We start from the raw sequence: 19,527 nt of genomic DNA, 5'->3' as shown, positions 1-19,527 counted from the left end.
CTGCTGCTGCTGCTGAGCCTGAGACACCAGCAGGCTGTGGGACGCTGCCAATGCTTGCAATGATGCGCCTCCTTGCAAGGCCCACAACCGCATCCTCCTCCTCCTCCTCAGAGCTGCTGAGGACGACATCCTCTGGATGTGTTGGCACCCAGTCTCTGTCTGTCACCGGGTCATCATCATCATGCCCCTCCTGAAACATGTCCTGCTCTGATGATGACCCCCCAAACTCCTCTGCTGATGCATGGATGGGACGCTTGACTGTCGCCACAGTCTTGCTGTCCAATCCCTCCTCCCCCAAAGTGCCCATCAGCATCTCCTCCTCCAAATCGCCAACAACAGCATTCAATTGACTCATCATGCCTGGGGTCAAAAGAGTGCTGAGTGACAGGTCGGCGACTGACGGTGAACTGGCCTCCTCCCCAGGCCCTGCTGGGCGGCTGCTGCGAACAGGGGTGGTGGTGGTGAGGGTGGAGGCCTCGGATGCAGAGCTGATGGCGGGCTGCTCATCCTCCGTCATGAGTTGCACCACAGTGTCTGCATCCTTTTCCTCAATGGGACGTTTCCGACCCGGCTGGAGGAAAATGGGAGCAGGTGCTACACGCTGCTGCTGCTGTGTCTCTGCAGCGTGAGTTGCAGATGCTCCTCCTGGGCGGCGCCCAAGGCGTCCACGGCCAGTGGCTATGGGAGGAATGTTAGCCACTGACGCTGCTGCTGCTGCTGCGGAACTGTGCATGGTGGCGCGCCCGCGGCCGCGGCTTGCCACAATGCTGCTCCCTCTCTTCCTGATTCCCTTGCTGCCCTTCCCCTTGCCCAAACCGCGCTGGCTGCCACTTCCAGACATCTTCAATGTTTTGGGCGTATAGACAAAAGTTTTGTAAAAGGGCGGGTGAAAAGTGGGGTACTTTAATGGAGTGGGTTGGTTGGTGAGGTGACTGAGTGAGTGTCCCCTAGTACAGTAAGTAAGTATTAACAGTCAGGAAGTACAACTAGCAGTTACAATAATCAGTAGTAGTAATCACAAGTAAATTTAGTGTGTGTACACTCAGACAGTGAGTGCACGCACGCAGGAGCTAGTAGCCTATGGACACAGTGACTGAGTGTCCTAGACTCCTAGTACGGTAAGAGTAAGTAAGTAGTAACAGTAAGTAGAACTAACTAATAACAATAATCAATCAGCGATCAGAAGGAAATGGAGTGTGGGTGGTGTGTGTGTACACTCAGACAGTGAGTGCACGCACGCAGGAGCTAGTAGCCTATGGACACAGTGACTGAGTGTCCTAGACTCCTAGTACAGTAAGAGTAAGTAAGTAGTAACAGTAAGTAGAACTAACTAATAACAATAATCAATCAGCGATCAGAAGGAAATGGAGTGTGGGTGGTGTGTGTACACTCAGACAGTGAGTGCACGCACGCAGGAGCTAGTAGCCTATGGACACAGTGACTGGGTGTCCTAGACTCCTAGTACAGTAAGAGTAAGTAAGTAGTAACAGTAAGTAGTAGAACTAACTAATAACAATAATCAATCAGCGATCAGAAGGAAATGGAGTGTGGGTGGTGTGTGTACACTCAGACAGTGAGTGCACGCACGCAGGAGCTAGTAGCCTATGGACACAGTGACTGAGTGTCCTAGACTCCTAGTACAGTAAGTAGTAACAGTAAGTAGTAGAACTAACTAATAACAATAATCAATCAGCGATCAGAAGGAAATGGAGTGTGGGTGGTGTGTGTACACTCAGACAGTGAGTGCACGCACGCAGGAGCTAGTAGCCTATGGACACAGTGACTGAGTGTCCTAGACTCCTAGTACAGTAAGTAGTAACAGTAAGTAGTAGAACTAACTAATAACAATAATCAATCAGCGATCAGAAGGAAATGGAGTGTGGGTGGTGTGTGTACACTCAGACAGTGAGTGCACGCACGCAGGAGCTAGTAGCCTATGGACACAGTGACTGAGTGTCCTAGACTCCTAGTACAGTAAGAGTAAGTAAGTAGTAACAGTAAGTAGAACTAACTAATAACAATAATCAATCAGCGATCAGAAGGAAATGGAGTGTGGGTGGTGTGTGTACACTCAGACAGTGAGTGCACGCACGCAGGAGCTAGTAGCCTATGGACACAGTGACTGGGTGTCCTAGACTCCTAGTACAGTAAGAGTAAGTAAGTAGTAACAGTAAGTAGTAGAACTAACTAATAACAATAATCAATCAGCGATCAGAAGGAAATGGAGTGTGGGTGGTGTGTGTACACTCAGACAGTGAGTGCACGCACGCAGGAGCTAGTAGCCTATGGACACAGTGACTGAGTGTCCTAGACTCCTAGTACAGTAAGTAGTAACAGTAAGTAGTAGAACTAACTAATAACAATAATCAATCAGCGATCAGAAGGAAATGGAGTGTGGGTGGTGTGTGTACACTCAGACAGTGAGTGCACGCACGCAGGAGCTAGTAGCCTATGGACACAGTGACTGAGTGTCCTAGACTCCTAGTACAGTAAGAGTAAGTAAGTAGTAACAGTAAGTAGAACTAACTAATAACAATAATCAATCAGCGATCAGAAGGAAATGGAGTGTGGGTGGTGTGTGTACACTCAGACAGTGAGTGCACGCACGCAGGAGCTAGTAGCCTATGGACACAGTGACTGGGTGTCCTAGACTCCTAGTACAGTAAGAGTAAGTAAGTAGTAACAGTAAGTAGTAGAACTAACTAATAACAATAATCAATCAGCGATCAGAAGGAAATGGAGTGTGGGTGGTGTGTGTACACTCAGACAGTGAGTGCACGCACGCAGGAGCTAGTAGCCTATGGACACAGTGACTGAGTGTCCTAGACTCCTAGTACAGTAAGTAGTAACAGTAAGTAGTAGAACTAACTAATAACAATAATCAATCAGCGATCAGAAGGAAATGGAGTGTGGGTGGTGTGTGTACACTCAGACAGTGAGTGCACGCACGCAGGAGCTAGTAGCCTATGGACACAGTGACTGAGTGTCCTAGACTCCTAGTACAGTAAGTAGTAACAGTAAGTAGTAGAACTAACTAATAACAATAATCAATCAGCGATCAGAAGGAAATGGAGTGTGGGTGGTGTGTGTACACTCAGACAGTGAGTGCACGCACGCAGGAGCTAGTAGCCTATGGACACAGTGACTGAGTGTCCTAGACTCCTAGTACAGTAAGAGTAAGTAAGTAGTAACAGTAAGTAGAACTAACTAATAACAATAATCAATCAGCGATCAGAAGGAAATGGAGTGTGGGTGTGTGTACACTCAGACAGTGAGTGCACGCACGCAGGAGCTAGTAGCCTATGAACACAGTGACTGAGTGTCCTAGACTCCTAGTACAGTAAGAGTAAGTAGTAACAGTAAGTAGAACTAACTAATTACAATAATCAATCAGCGATCAGAAGGAAATAGAGTGTGTGTTGTGTGTGTACACTCAGACAGTGAGTGCGCACACGCAGGAGCTAGTAGCCTATATGAACAGTGACAGTGAGTGTCCCTACGGGTACAGTAAGAGTAAGTAGTAAGTAAGTACAACTAACAATAATCAATCAGTAATCAGAAGGAAATAGAGTGTGTGTACACACAGACAGTGAGTGAGTGCACACACGCAGGAGCTAGCTAGTAGCCTATAAACAGTGACAGTCAGTGAGTGTCCTACTCCTAGTACAGTATAACTACAATACTATTAGTAAAGGACAGCAGAAATACTGGTATAGATGATGAGAGAAATAAACAGAGGACAGCTGCCCACAGAGGCAAGGCCCCCCTGAGGCCTAAACCTGTAAGCTTGCAGCAGCTGCCTGTCTCTAATGTAACACACAAGCTACTAACTAAAATACAATGTCTATCTAAATAACAACAATACAGGTGTATATGGCAGGTGTAGGTGAGCAAAAACGCTAGGTAAATGAACACAATAGAGCACTTGCTAAGCCAAAGCACAAAGGAGCAGATCTCTCTCTGTACAAGTCTCAGGCAAGCATGGAAAACCCGAACATGGCGGCCGCTATTTATAGGGTAGGGGCTGGCCAGGGTCCCCCTCTGTGATTGGCTGCCGTCAGAGGGCCTGGGAGCCCTCTGATTGGCTCTAAGCACATCAATCTGGGCTATGACGCTATTCGAGCTCGGTACCGAGCTCGAATAGCGCCGGTTTGCTCGAATAGCTCGAATAGTGAATGGGCTATTCGAGTGTTCTCGAATAGCCCATTCGAATAGCTACAGCTATTCGGAGCTCGAATACCGAGCTCGAATAGCTGAAAAAGAGCTCGAATATTCGAGCTACTCGAATATTCGAGCTCTGCTGAGCACCACTACTCATATGTCACTGGTGGGGCAATCCCAAGGACTGCCACCTGGTGGCTACTAAACAGCAAAGAAATGTGGGACATCCTTTGTGGGGTTCTCTAGGAAAAAAAACTATAGTCTGTAGTCTAAACTTAGATTCTACACCTTCGGAGAGCATGCACCTACTGACAGTGAAAGAGTCAGCAGCACCTGCCCTTCAAAAATCTTTGGAATTTTGAGTGTTTTAATACTTCAAAATATTTTCCATTGAGAATAACAGTTCTTATTGTGTTTTTTTTTCAGTGTTTTGCAATATTATCCAGGTTGATATACTGTACATCAACAATTTTTTTATCATCTCTTCTAGAATTTACTTTAGGTCTTGCCATAGTATGCTGGTAGAAACTTTATGGTAAATCCATCACTTTAATTGCTAGGTAAAATATAATTTTTGAGGTAACTGACTACGAATCGTTCTGAATCTTATCAGTTAAAACAGAATATTGTGCTTACTATTTTACTAAAAACACTGATCCACATTATTTTTACATGGGAATAAGACTGTTGATTTAATTTGTTCTATAAATTAATCAATTAATAATGTAAAACAGGTGTTACATGCTTTCTTGGTTCACCTGGGACTAATTTAACATTTTCCGATCAGACACCATTCAGTGTGAAAAAGATTCACCAACTTTGGAAATCAAGAAAGTTTTGTGCCACTTCTAATAGCAATAATTTAAAAGACAAAGATACTTTGAATGAACTGAAGTTTATTTAACAGAAGTGCAGTTGGAAACATTTTGAAGAAAATAGAAAGCAATGAATGTATTCAGTAGGTGAGTATCAATGTATTGGCCAGGATGCTTTCACGGCGGGAAGTATTATGTATCTATGGAATTTCTTTATACTAATAATTGATTTGCCGGATGACAACACATCTATTAAATATCATTTAATACATATGCATCATTCTGCAATATTGAATTTAGAATTTTTCAAATAACAAATAACTTTTGGGCTTGTACAAAGAAATTAGGATTTTTCAAGGCTTTTGATGATGGTTCTGCCTTAAAGGGATACTGTAGGGGGTCGGGGGAAAATGAGTTGAAGTTACCCGGGGCTTCTAATGGTCCCCCGCAGGTATCCTGTGCAAGTGCAGCCACTCCCCAATGCTCCGGTCCCGCCTCTGGTTCACTTCTGGAATTTCAGACTTTAAAGCCTGAAAACCACTGCACCTGCGTTGCCATGCCTGCGCCGTGCGCTTCTGGTGACATCAGGGGAAACGAAGACACGGCAACGCAGGCGCAGTGGTTTTCAGACTTTAAAGTCTGAAATTCCAGAAGTGAACTGGAGGTGGGGCCGGAGCATCGGTGAGTGACTGCACTTGCACAGGATACCTGCGGGGGACCATTAGAAGCCCCGGGTAACTTCAACTCATTTTCCCCCGACCCCCCTACAGTATCCCTTTAATATCTATTCTTAATTTGTGACTGTTAAAGATAGACTAGATCAAGCAGGAGGTTGCAGCTAGATATGCCAGAGAAGTTAATACATCAGTTGTGCTTTCAATAATTTCTTTTGCTTTATAGGCTTACATCTTCTTCTGGCCTGTAGAAACACTTTTTGTTGTAGTAGTAGTAGTGCTAATCATACTTGAGGTGCTCCCACTTGAGTATCCTGGACCAGAGCCGTAACCACGAGTAGAAGAACTGCTGCTTGAGCTGAAGCCTCCTCCAGGAGTGAGCTGGTTGCTACTGCTACTCATACCGCCACTTGCTGCTCCTCCATAGCTACTTCCAGAACTCACTGCTCCATAGCTATTTCCAGAACTCATTCCTCCAGTGGTACTTCCGGAACTCATTCCTCCATAGCTACTTCCAGAACTCATTCCTCTGTTGGCGCTGCTGCTAGAAGAGCTCACTGCTCCATGACTGCTTCCAGAACTCATTCCTCCAGTGGTACTTCCAGAACTCATTACCCTGTTGCTGCTTCCAGAACTCACACCTCCATAACTGCTTCCAGAGCTCATACTTCCAGTGGTAGCACCAGAACTCATGCCGCTATCACCATGGTAACCACCTGCGCCTCCTGTGGATCCTCCGAAACAGGATGTGACAACAGCTGTGTGAACAAGAATTTACAGTATGAGTATCGCTCAGTGTATACTTCAGTCTACATAATAAAGTAACTAAATATTAAAGCAGATTACTTACAAATCTTAACTGATCCTGCACATTCTCCAGAGAGCCTAAATATAAACATGTACACTTTAGTATTAAAGTTACAAAGCCAGTGGAGATTATTATCACAAAACAAATGTATGTGTTTCCATAAATGCCTGTAATATTTTTCATAAAGCAATTATGTTCTTATCTGAAACCCATTTTCTTCAATGATATCCTGGAGACCTTCTAAACTATCAGAAATCCTTTTTACCCTCACAACGGTGTAGCGGGACATGCTTTCCCTGCTACTGCCCGAATCGATGCACTTGGATCCCAGGCTCCCTTTGGTTACGCTGGTGGTTGCAGCGATCCGTCTTTTTACTGGTATCTGGAGCTCTACTGATTAGACTCCAGCTATGGTGCCACAAAAAGCCAACATTAATATTTAGTGTCATGAAAACTTTATTCCACGGCATAAAATCTGTGTACTGCCATTCATATTTTACCCACCACTCCAGTTATTTGATATGTCAGAGTCCCCTTTACTAAAGTCGGCTTCCAGATTCTACCATATGTTACCACTTGGATGTAACCCCCCATGCATTGGGGAACCTACCCCCACCTTCCCCTGGGTATCAGAGATGGGTTACATCCCCTTGTCCTTGACACTGAACAAAGTCACATTTTTCTTTACATATGTTCCAAAGGTCTCAAAAAGTATTATGAGATATAGAAAAGTCTTAGAGAAAGTACGGAGAAGATGCTCTTTATTCTGCCCAGTATTTCTTTGGCCTATGAAGTTTAAACTTTATGTCAGAGAATGTTCCCCATGACCGTCAGTTTGTATGATCTCAGCACATTTCAGAAAACATCAGTGTGGGTCTGTACTCTTTCTTCTAACCACCACCTAACCAATCCAAGTTTTTTCCTCTTTGTATTCTTTAAGCTCAGATTACTTTATCACAGACACAGCAGATAAAAGTGGTTTAGACAAGAATTTACACACAAAGAGGAAGCTAGCAGTGAAATACAAGGACCATTCTTGTTTCAAAAAGTACAAAAGGGAAAAAATTGTGTCAGACAGGAGAAAAGAGGATACTCATACAGGAATTTTAGGATAAACTTTTCAATACTTGTCAAAAAATAATTAGTATAGGGCCACATTTATATTGCTTGACCTCATAGCTGAACTTTCTTCTGCTGCTCCCCCTCCCATTTGGAACTTCCATGTACAGTAGCTGCTCTCTATCTCCATCTTTTGGACAGCAGCACCCCTCTTCTATGCACAGATCCCTATTTGCAGCCTTACTTTTCCGCTTGCAACCTGTTCCTTCAAATGCAGAAGTCCCCCTCCCCCCCTTTCCAAATTCCTTACTTGGTCACTATAGGCAGTAGTTCCCCTAGACCTTGGCCTATGTGAGCTTTTCTAAAAATAAGTCCATATGTTAAGGACTAGGAGTAGAACAACCTTGTAGAGTTCAAAGTGAAAGAGGCTGCTATGACCTTCAGTGGCCAAGCAATATATGGGGAGGATCCAAACACTCTTGTAGCAGTAGCCTGTTTTCACAGATCCAAGTGGCTTTAGTTGTCCAAACAATCATTCCAAGGATACACAGGTCCTCTTCCTGCATAAACACCCAAGGTGCTTCAAAAATGTGTGGACTTTCCCCTTATATTACATAGTTATTTTGGTTGAAAAAAGACATACGTCCATCGAGTTCAACCAGTATTGCTTTTAAGGAACGTGTCTCCCATACAGTATAGATGTTTATCATAATCAATATTTTAGACCCGTTGAATTTTAACATTAGAGTCATGCACCCACCGGATCTCTTCCCCTTCCAACAGTTTCTTGTAGGCAGCAATTTCAAGGTCCAGAGCCATTTTGGTGTTCATCAGTTCTTGATATTCCTTCAGTTGACGAGCCATGTCCTGCTTAGACTTCTGTAGTGCGTCCTCCAGTTCATTCAGTTTGTTCTTGGCGTCCTTAAGAGCCATCTCGCCACGGTCCTGTGCCTCTGCAATGGCAGCTTCCAGCTTGGCTCGCTAGATAAAATACATACAAATGAGTCTACATAGTATAGCCCATCCTATGTCTAGTGGGGAGATGTAAAAAAGTTGCTTTATTTAAATTATTTGCTTAAATCTATTGTGTATACCACAAAATATTCAATCCAGGTTACTAATAGTTTATCAGATGGATACATTTGAGAATCATACCATACCTGAGCTTTCATGCTTTCAATATCTGCTTTGAGTCTTTGGATATGTCTGTTGAGATCAGCAATTTCATCTCTTGTGTTGCGCAGATCATCTCCATGTTTCCCTGCTTTAGCCTGAAGCTCTTCATACTGTATCAAAGATAACAAAGATTACAAGTTAGTGACGCCTGAATAAAAGACCAATGAAATGAACGGTTTGCCCACAGAGAAAGGAAGACTATAGCTTTCAAAATGTACTTGAGTCAGTAGTACTCAGCAAGCAACAATAAAACTTAACAGTATTTCGTGGATTTTTTGCAACATGGACTTACTTTAGACTGGTACCAGGATTCGGCTTCAAGTCTGCTCTTGTTAGCTATATCTTGGTACTGAGTTTTGATGTCATTAATGATGCTCTCCATGTCCAGGTCGCGGTTGTTGTCCATGGACACAATGACAGAGGTGTCTGAGATCTGAGACTGCAGCTGGTTAATTTCCTGTTAAAGAGAAATATAGGCATGAATTTAGTCATTTTTTTCTGTGAAGGAAAATATACCTTTTCATTGTTTCTACTGTAATATATTAAGAGACACACATAAATAATAAGTCTTCATCTTCACTCAAAGCACTTAAATTCCAAGTGATGTTTAATAGATCATTCATGCCATGAACTTAAGTTGGCCCTCTGCTGACTGCTTTAATGCTTGACATGTTCATCTGATGTCATAGTTCATTATTTGTTCCATCCTGAACAAATACTGTTTCCATTCTGCTTCTAATTTAAATTTTGAACTCGGAATTTACAATCTCTTCAAGCAAGCCTGAGTTCTAGTTGTCTGAGGGGTGAGTAAACAAAGGGTCTTATCTATAGGGTCTTATTTATCTATTTCTCAGAGTCTATCTCAAAACTTTTGGAGCCAGAGCTTTCTGTCATGCTGCCACTTTACTTTGGGTCTCCCTGCCACACCCAATCAGGACATCTCTATCCCTGGAAATATTTAAAGAGAACCCATGACGAAGGATTGAACTTCATCCCAATCAGTAGCTGATACCCCCTTTCCCATGAGAAATCTTTTCCTTTTCTCAAATGGATCATCAGAGGGCTCTGTATGGCTGATATTGTGTTGAAATCCCTCCCACAGTGTGATGTCAGGACCATGGTGCTGACATCACACTGTGGGAGCCTTGTTGCATTGTGAGAAATAACAGCTGTTTCCAACTGCCAAAAAAGCAAGCAGCAGCTACTTCCACTGACATCACCTGCCAGCAGTAAAAATGTCACGATATGATACATTTCAGAATGTAAATCAGGGAGAGGAAAGAATTTACAATGGGCAAACACTGACTAAATCATTTGTACATAATTATTGTAAAAATTAAGCACTTTTTTTCATTACGTTATTTTCACTAGAGTTCCTCTTGAAGTCCAAACAGAAAAGCCACCTGTTTAGTCTGACATTTATAAAAACCTGACTAATGCCTCTGTAACACTGTTCACTCTGTAATTATGTATTGATATGAGATATGTCTGCTCTGAGTCCTATAGGAGAAAATCGCTTTACAAATGTTATTGTATTTAACATAGATTAGCAAACATCATTTCAAGACCCCCTTTGGATGTTCTGTTGTAATTAAGGCTTCCAAATAAAATGTATTTAAATTTGCAAAACAATTTATGTACCTTGTTGTGATGTTAAATGTAGCTGTGTCTTCTAACATCTTCTTAGCATACAGGAAGAAGGCTTATTAGCCGAAAGCTTTTTCTTTTAAGTTGGCCAATAAGGATCCATCTGAAAATGGCGCCTGAGAATAATGGCGCACGGTGTTGCCGCTAATCCGTTTGCCGCTTATCGCTATTTAACGTTAAAGCCTTATTGTTATTTAACGTTAAAGCCTTATTGTTATTTACCGTTAACACACAGAACCCTCTCTGTACCTATCCCTAACCCCTAAACTCCCCTGGTGGTGCCTAACCCTAACCACCCCCCTGGTGGTGCCTAACCCTAACACCCCCCTGGTGGTGCCTAATCCTTACCACCCCCCTGGTGGTGCCTAACCCTAACACCCCCCTGGTGGTGCCTAACCCTAACACCCCCCTGGTGGTGCCTAAACCTAAGACTCCCCTGGTGGTGCCTAACCCTAAGATCCCCCTGGTGGCGCCTAACCCTAAGACCCCCCCGATTGGTGCCTAACCCTAACCACCCCCCTGGTGGTGCCTAACCCTAACCACCCCCCTGGTGGTGCCTAACCCTAAGACCCCCCTGATGGTGCCTAACTCTATGACCCCCCCAGTGGTGCCTAACCCTAACCTTCACAGTGTTTACATTAAATCTATTCACCTTTTTGCAGTTAAATAACGTCTGCTGTTTGGCAAATGAACGGCACTATTGATAAATAACGTCAGTGTGTGTCACTATTGATAAATAACGTTAGTGTGTGCCGTTTTTCTTTTTTTTCCCTGTGCGCCATTATTATGCAGTACTAACGATAAATAGCGATAAGCGTATCTTTTTAATGCAGCGCCATTTTTATGCATAGGCGCTGTGCACCATTATTCACTGATCCGGGCCAATAAATGTATCATCCTGATTCAAAAGTTCCTGCTTTAATGGATAATATGGTGCAATTCTATACTGCATAGTTAATTATGTTTTCTAAAACCTTATGTTATATTGAAATGTGGCTTTATAACTCAGAAAACATTTAGAAATCAATCTCAGAAGCCAAGATGTTAAGTTTGTAATGGTCTGAGCCAAAATTCAAAGTTACCATTTCATACACCATCCTCTTGAAGTTGATGTCATCATTGAGGGCATCGACCTTTGCCTGTAGTTCAGTTTTGTTCATAAAAGCTGTATCAACATCCTATAACAAAATAAAAGTTTTGGTAAAAAGAGGTGTCGAGCTACAAAGCCATAAACTGATTGAGGAAGGTTTTATCTTCACATAAGGTGCTTTACGTACCTTTTTAAGTATCACAAACTCATTCTCTGCAGCTGTACGCTTGTTGAGTTCATCTTCATACCTAAATGGAATGTAAATTAATATAAATCAATGATACTGATGCGTCCACATCTTACATCATCATTCTGCTGTTTTAAGACTATCATCATACTTCTTTTTGAATTCCTCAACTAAGTCCTCCATGTTCTTCTTCTCTGCTTCTAAACGTGCCTTTTCAGCTTCCAAGGAATCCAACTGCCTTCTGAGATTGCTAATATAGGAATCAAACAGGGGTTCCATATTGCTCTTCACGGCCTTTTGCTCTTGCAGGAAGGCCCATTTTGTTTCCAACACCTTATTCTGCTGTTCTAAGAACCTCACCTGTAGAATTCAAGCGATAAATCTTGTCATTTTCTTACTTAGGGTTGAAATAATGCCTACAGAATATTTTAAATTAGGTCTATATAAAGGCAACAACTAATAAAAGGCAAAAAGATTTGTTTTTTAAGCCTATATAATATTCACTCTCTTTTACACATATTTGATAATTCACAGTGTAGTATACTTGCTAGAAACTAGTGATGGTCATGTGTAGGAAAACTCACAGAGAAGCATGTGATCAATTTGGTCAGGTGATAGATATGTAAGTACATGATCATGTGCTGAAGCAGGATATGATCACATGAAATCAGAGTTTTGTAAATCTATCAGCGGATGAAAAAAATCACATGTTCTCCATGAGTTCTCCTAGACATGACCATCACTACTAGAAACATATAAGAGCACATAAAACTTTATAAGAATATTGATCCATGAATACATACCTTGTCAATGAAGGAGGCAAATTTGTTGTTCAGGGTTTTGATTTGCTCTTTCTCTTCTGTCCTGACTTTTTGAATAGATGGATCAATTTCTAAGTTAAGGGGCACCAGAAGACTTTGGTTGACAGTGACGTTTGTGATGCCAGCAGGTCCACAATTGCCAAAACCAGGACCCCCATAGCCACCTCGAGCAAAGCTTGATCCTCCTGAGCCGTATCCGGACCCATAGCCACCACCAAAACCAGCTCCACCAGATCCAAAGCCGCTCATTCCAGTGTTACTAGCGACTGAAATCTTCCGACTTCCTCCAGCATTGTATGCACTTCTGCTGTAGTGTGATTGCACTCGGGAGCCTCCACTGACATTTCTTGGAGAGCACATGCTGCTTCCTCCTCTTACGTTTCTTGGCAAGGAAGAAGAGCTGAAATTTTTGTAGCTAGAGCTGCTACTGCTGCAGTGATTGCCTAGGTAAGACATGGCTGGGTAGAATACTGAAGTGGCTGAATACAATGAAGGCTCAAAATGTATTCTACAATACAGGCACAGTCTCCTTTTATAATTTGTCAAATGGGCTTGGCAGTCCACTTGAAATAAAAATTACCCTGTCATTGTATTTTTATGATTTTAATATGCTGGCATAGCATTTCATGGCTCCATCATTTTCAGAACCTAAACAGCTACACACCTTCCAAAGTGTAAATTATGTTTGGATAAAAAATATGGTTTCTTATTTTTGTACCTATAAAACAACATTCAGCAATTTTAGCTGAATGGAGAAAATAATTATATACATTATAGTGACTTACTTTTTGACATTGTGATGACTAGTTGACTAGCGATGACTAGTTAAATGTGTTGGCCTGGCCTAGTATGTAAAAATAAAAACTCACATAAAGTTAATTTTAGAAACTTGCCTGAACTTTACAAGTTAGTTATTTTTACTGTTCTTGTATACTCTACGAGTTTTTATTTCTCTTAAAAAAATAATACTAGTGTACTTTCCTTTCATTAAAAAAATATTCAGTCGTAAAAATGTATCAGTGTTTGGAATATACATAAATCTGAATGTAAATCAGGTGTTATTAAATCAATTCAGCTTGCAGTATATCTGGTTTAGCCTTAATGCAGAAGCAAAGTGCAGGTAGAAAATGGGAAACTTGATTCTTGATTTGAAAAAATCAAATAAAAAAATAAAACAAAGATAAATTGTTTTCTAAACTGGTAAAATGAAATTTTGTGGTAGTACACTGAGGGCACGGGGGACTGAGGCCCCACAGTGGGAGAACAGAGGGGAACCTGAAGGCACAGGGGAACAAAGGTGCCACAGAGGGGGATACTGGAAGCACATGGGGTATAGAGGAGGTACCAGGGACAGGGATGGCACAGTGTTTTGACTTATAGATAGATTCAGGTTAAAAATGAACCTACAGTCGCTATCTCATTCGTTAACCAGTGACTACCTGTAGTATGTTGCAGACAAGACACAAGCACTCCACTGAATCCATGACTGGTAAACGTATATCCAAGCTACTTACAAGGTTACCACTTCACAGTGGAACAGAATACAAACGAAAATGCTCAGCACTTACCAATCAATCAGTCAATCCACTACAGGAAGACCTGTTGTCACCTGGTGGTCAAGGTGCAACAAACAGGTGGACGCCACCACAATAACCAAACCGAGGTTTAGTAATCTTGTAAAATGAACAGATGGCTGTTTAAAATGGTAAATGGTACTTACATTGTGGGCCCCTATAACAAGGACCCAGGAGTAAAATCTCGCCTTGAGCTTAACCAAGTTATGCAATATACACAGTTCAGTGCAGAAAGATGTGCCCAGTCTCTCTTCCCTGGTAAGATTGTTACAGGGGTCCCCCATGTAAGTATTGTTCACTATCTTAAAAGTTCAACAAAATTGTGTTCATTTTACAAGATTACTGATCTCCTGTTTGGTTGTTGTGGTGACGGCCTGTTTGTTGCATCTTAAACACCGGGTGACTGCAGGTCTTCCAGTAGTGGATTGACCGATTGATTGGTAAGCGCTGAGCATTTCTGTTTGCAGATTAGGACTATATTTTGAGTTAGACAGGTTGGCTGCTCATTTTAGCAAACATTTCAGAAACTTCAGAAAATTCAATTAGCATGGCCAATATCAAATACTGGAGCAGAGATCTATTCTAGTAGGAAGTTGTAAGTAAATCAGTAAATTCAAGTTTTTGTTTTTTTATCTTTCCATAATGAGGAAAAATTGGAACATTTATCAAGTTTTTATTGCTGCCAGACATTTCCTGTTTTTGGGAACCACCAGGGCTTACATTGAAGCCATGAATGTCCCAAATGTGACATAAGTTGCAGGACACATCAAAGATCTACAACGTTATACAATATCATAAACATACAAAGTTAAAGGGACGCTTAAGACTGGAAAAAAAATCTGGGGCTTCTACCAGCCCCCTGCAGCTGTCCTGTGCCCATACAGTCTTGCTCAGATCCTCCTGTCCCCCGCTGGCAGCTACTTTCACTTTCGGCAACAGGCCCGACAGGCCTGGTCAGGCGTCTGCTTTTTCACGTTCCTGTCTGCAATAGCGCCCTCTATGCTGCTATTACGGTAAGGAACGTGAAGAAGCAGATGTGTCTATCGGGCCTGTCGCCGAAAGTAAACGTAGGTGCCAGCGGGGGACAGGAGGATCCGAGCGAGACTGTGTGAGCACAGGACAACTGCAGGGGGCTGGTAGAAGAAGCCCCAGGTGAGTTAAACTCATTTTTTCCCTCAGACTTAAGTGTCCCTTTAAAGCCTCAACCCACTTTGTTCAAAACTAACATTTTTGACTTTAGAAAAAGCATTTTCACAGTTTCCCAATCATGTGAAGTAAAGCAAACGAGTGAAAACATTATACAGGTTGCTTTCTCATGATAACTACAGTGTAAGGTTTTTTGCACTCTAGGGGGTCGATTCACTATTGCGTGAACACTGCTTTCACAGCGATCGCGCCCAAACATTCTTTTATCACGTGAAGTGAGGCTTTTCACGTGAAAATGTTTGCCGCTGCCAGTTCGCATGATAACTGCTGTGAAAGCAGTTATCGCACAATAGTAAATCAACCCCTACATGTGATTCTGATTTTTTTATACAATCCGATTTTTGATTCTGATTAAGAAAGTACTGCATGCTGCTACGTTTTTTAATTGGAATAAAAATTTAGATCGTATAAAAAATCATCTTGGCATATCCAAAGTAAAGACACACAAGACAAATAACATTTATATCACACTTTTCTCCTGGTGGACTCAAACCCAAGTTTGGTATATAAAACACAAATTGTACCAAGCTCAGGGAAAGTGAAAGTCAATGTTACCCGACCTATAAAAACAAAAGTCAGATACTCACCTAAGGAGAGGGAAGGCTCTGAGTCCTAATGAGACTTCCCTCTCCTCTCCCGGTGCCCGGTCCCGCTCAGGATCCCCCGTAGCAGTATTCGACCAGTTCGGTCAAATACTGCCACTTCCGCCGCCGCAGGGAGGTTTTGGAAGTCTTCGGGAGCACTCGGGCTCCCGAAGATGGGCCGCACCGTACTGCGCATACGCGAGCGCCCTCTATGACGCACTCGCGCGTGCGCAGTACGGAGCCGTCTGTCTTCGGGAGGACTCGGCTTCTTAAACGGATTTGATCGGAGGATCCTGAGGGTACCGGAAGAGGAGAGGGTAGGCTCATTAGGACTCAGAGCCTTCCCTCTCCTTAGGTGAGTATCTGACTTTTGTTTTTATATGTCAGGTAACACTGGCTTTAAGAACCAGCAAAAACCACTGGAGGTTATACCAACATATGTTTCAGGGTGTAAAATCCCTTTGTCAAAGCTGTGCCAAGGCTGATGCTCAGCTTGTACAGTCTTGTAGCCTATTTAACCACTTGAAGACCAGAGGTTTATACCCCCCTAGTGACCAGGCCATTTTTTACAATTCAGAACTTCACAACTTTAACGGTTCATTGCTCGGTCATACAACTTAGCACACAAATGAATTTTACCTTTACTAGTCACAAATAGAGCTTTCTTTTGGTGGTATTTGTTTGCTGCTGCTACTTTTATTTAATTGTAATTAATAAAAAAAGCACTAAATTTTATTTAAAAAAAGCAACATACAGATATGTTAATTGGCTTCCCCCTTAATTGGTCCTAGACTTAGATACATATTCTATACATGGCATATGGTTGTGGCAGCAGGGACGGATCTAGGGGGGGGGGGGGGGGCAAGCGGGTATCTTGCCCCAGACGCAGTTTGTTGAATTCTTAAAAAGGCGGCAAAATGAATGGCAGTTTAGGCGCCAAAACCTGACCTTTAGGTGCCCAAACCTGACCTTGCCCCAGGTGCAACTTGGTCTTGATCGGTCCCTGTGTGACAGGGATTAGATTGTGAGCCAATCCGAGGGACAGTTAGTGACAAAACAATATACTCTGTGCAGTGCTGCCGAAGATGTCAGTGCTATATAAAAATGAAATATTTACCTAAATAAACAGCCTGCCAGCTCTGTTCGCTGGCAGGCTGATCGCTAGAGTCCCCTGTTTTACAGTGACGGGAGCTCGTGCGAGCTCCCGTCAAATCTCACTCCTCGTGAGATGACATCATATGGCGGCACGTAGGAACAACAGAGCCACTCTGCTGCCGCCATATGGTGTTAGGCTTTCGGCAAGAGGTTTAATATCATAAATGGTGGCATTGTATACCAGTTTTCTGCAAGATTTTGTAATTTAAAAGCAATGTGTAGATCATGGTGACCTACATCACATGTGGAAATGCCCCAAACTGGCTAGATCCTGGACAGATATCATTAATCATTATACTTTTGGAAAATATATTTTAGGTACAAATTCCTACTTCACATCCCAAAGACTTATTGGATACACAAACCCTAACTGGTTTATTGATACACAGATCTCTCTTCAAGGCAAGAATCTTAACCTTTAAACACTGGAAAAATTACACACCTCCTGTGCCCCATTTCTCAGTCCAGCATATGGATAAACATTTCTAATTAGAGAAATGTGTACATGTCTGCAGATAACTTCTTTGAGATGTTGGAAAAAATATGGGAAAATGGCTTATGACCTGAGGTTGTTGATCCATTCCTGATTCGAGATAATTTAATAACAGGCACAGCATAGCGAGAAATTGTTGATTTATGTATTGGACCCTGGTCTCAGTTCTCTGCATTGATCCATATGTGTTAAGTCCACTTGCAGTTGACATAACTCAGTTACCTTCTGCTTTAGATATGTAAAACAAGAATGTAGACAATTGAGAGCCCCAATCATGTATTATTGATAATACAATGTAAATATGGTATGTAGTGAATAATACTCACAAGTATGGGTTGCAGAGACCAGACAACCACTCAAAAAACAAGAGGGGAGATTAGGCCCATCCCCAATCAGGCTAAGAAGTTGCTCTCCGAAGAACAAGAAAGAAGGGTGGTCAAACCCACCCACCGGGTGGATAATTATCACTTAGACAATTCAATACAGAGGCGCCAACAGAGTCAAAGTATCAAGTTAAAAAGGTATAAAATAAGCAGCAAGGGTGAACTTACCTACCCGACAAAAACGCAAATATTGTATAAGCACAAGAAAAAAGGTATTTATTCTTAATTCAAAAACAGTTTGCAACTCGTTTCCCGGGTCTCAAGCCCACTTCCTCAGAAAAAAATACAAAAGGAGCAACTTTCAAGCTGTGCACACTAGTGAAGCGCCCAGAGGTACAGAAGATGCATGCGGAAATTGGTCATCTACCTCCAGGTAAAATTTCTACCTTCAGGTGAGCGGGACGACGATGGGGACCCAATTCACACTGGGGTTTGCAAATCTCTTCATTGAACATTGGAAAGTATCCCATGTTTACAGGCGTGGTAGCTCCGGCATGGACCTGGTCCTCTGGAAACACTTTATTGACCACGTCCTGTTCATCTGGGATTAAATAAAAGAAGTTTTTTATGCACCCAAGAGCCAATTTTTCTTTGTGGCTTGTTCATTGTATCTCGTTAGCATGGTGCATACAAACACTACTGGTTGAATATACAGTGCTGCCCACAATTATTCATACCCTGGCAAATTTTGACTTAAAATTACTTTTATTCAACTAAAGTACTCAAGTAATTTTTGAGGGGAAATTACATAGGTGTGTCCCAAAAGATAATAAGGCGATGTACAAGAGAAGTACACAAAAAGGCTGGCACCACAAAAAATAAAAGTAAAAATTAGCTCTTTATTAGAATGTTATTAAAATGATGGCTGAAAATATAGAGCTAATTTTTACTTTTATTTTTTTGTGGCTTATAGAACTTATTGGTACTGAGATCTTTGGCTTGGGTACACAGAAGTTCATCTTTTTGACTGGGTGCTCCTCCATCTTCTACTTGACAATGTACAAGAGGAATTATTGCGGAAAAAACACTTTTCTCAGCAGTTAATTTACATTTGAGCAAATAGTATCCAGTCCAAAATTATTCATACCCTTCTCAATAATCAATAGAAAAGCCTTTATTTGCTATTACAGCAATCAAATGCTTCCTATAATTGCAGAACAGCTTTTTGCATGTCCCCACAGGTATTTTTGCCCATTCATCTTTAGCAGTGAGCTCCAAATCTTTCAGGTTCTTGCCATCACCCTGATCTTTAGCTCCCTTCACAGATTCTCAATTGGATTCAAGTCAGGACTCTGGCTGGGCCACTCCAAAACATTAATGTTGTTGTCTGCTAACCATTTCTCTGCCACTTTTGCTGTGTGTTTTGGGTCATAGTCATGCTGAAATGTTCATTGGTGGCCAAGGCCAAGTTTCTCTGCAGACTACCTGATGTTGTCATTGGGATTGAGAATCCTCATGTATTACTCTTTTTTATGGTGCCGTTTACTGTGATTAGGTTCCCTGGTCCATTGGCTGAAAAAACAACCCCAAATCATTAGGTTCCTACCACCATGTTTGACAGTGGGGATGGTGTTCTTTGGGCTGAAGGCTTCTCCTTTTTTATGCCAAATGAAGGAAACATCGCTGTGACCAAACAATTCAATATTTGTTTCACAGAAGACCTCTTTCTTCTTTTTTGTCCAAATGAGCATTTG

General features: G+C 42.0%; 1 protein-coding gene across 1 annotated transcript in view; it reads right to left on the bottom strand.

Moving 5' to 3' along the window:
- LOC137544840 (keratin, type II cytoskeletal cochleal-like) overlaps positions 1 to 17,413 on the bottom strand; it is a 29,749-nt gene extending 12,336 nt beyond the window's left edge. Inside the window, exons 1-12 of the mRNA XM_068265931.1 lie at positions 17,400 to 17,413; positions 12,421 to 12,862; positions 11,769 to 11,977; positions 11,618 to 11,678; positions 11,423 to 11,518; positions 8,986 to 9,150; positions 8,678 to 8,803; positions 8,278 to 8,498; positions 6,501 to 6,535; positions 6,334 to 6,408; positions 6,163 to 6,210; positions 5,883 to 6,069 (exon numbers count right to left, since the gene is read on the bottom strand). Coding sequence (XP_068122032.1) covers positions 5,883 to 6,069; positions 6,163 to 6,210; positions 6,334 to 6,408; positions 6,501 to 6,535; positions 8,278 to 8,498; positions 8,678 to 8,803; positions 8,986 to 9,150; positions 11,423 to 11,518; positions 11,618 to 11,678; positions 11,769 to 11,977; positions 12,421 to 12,862; positions 17,400 to 17,413 — 1,679 coding nt within the window. The remainder of the gene's footprint in view (positions 1 to 5,882; positions 6,070 to 6,162; positions 6,211 to 6,333; positions 6,409 to 6,500; positions 6,536 to 8,277; positions 8,499 to 8,677; positions 8,804 to 8,985; positions 9,151 to 11,422; positions 11,519 to 11,617; positions 11,679 to 11,768; positions 11,978 to 12,420; positions 12,863 to 17,399) is intronic.
- Between the last annotated feature and the right edge of the window lie 2,114 nt (positions 17,414 to 19,527).

This window comes from Hyperolius riggenbachi, chromosome 2, assembly GCF_040937935.1.
Source record: "Hyperolius riggenbachi isolate aHypRig1 chromosome 2, aHypRig1.pri, whole genome shotgun sequence".
NCBI lineage: Eukaryota > Metazoa > Chordata > Amphibia > Anura > Hyperoliidae > Hyperolius > Hyperolius riggenbachi.
Note: the sequence above shows the minus strand (reverse complement) of the source record. Positions and strands in the feature narration are given on the sequence as shown.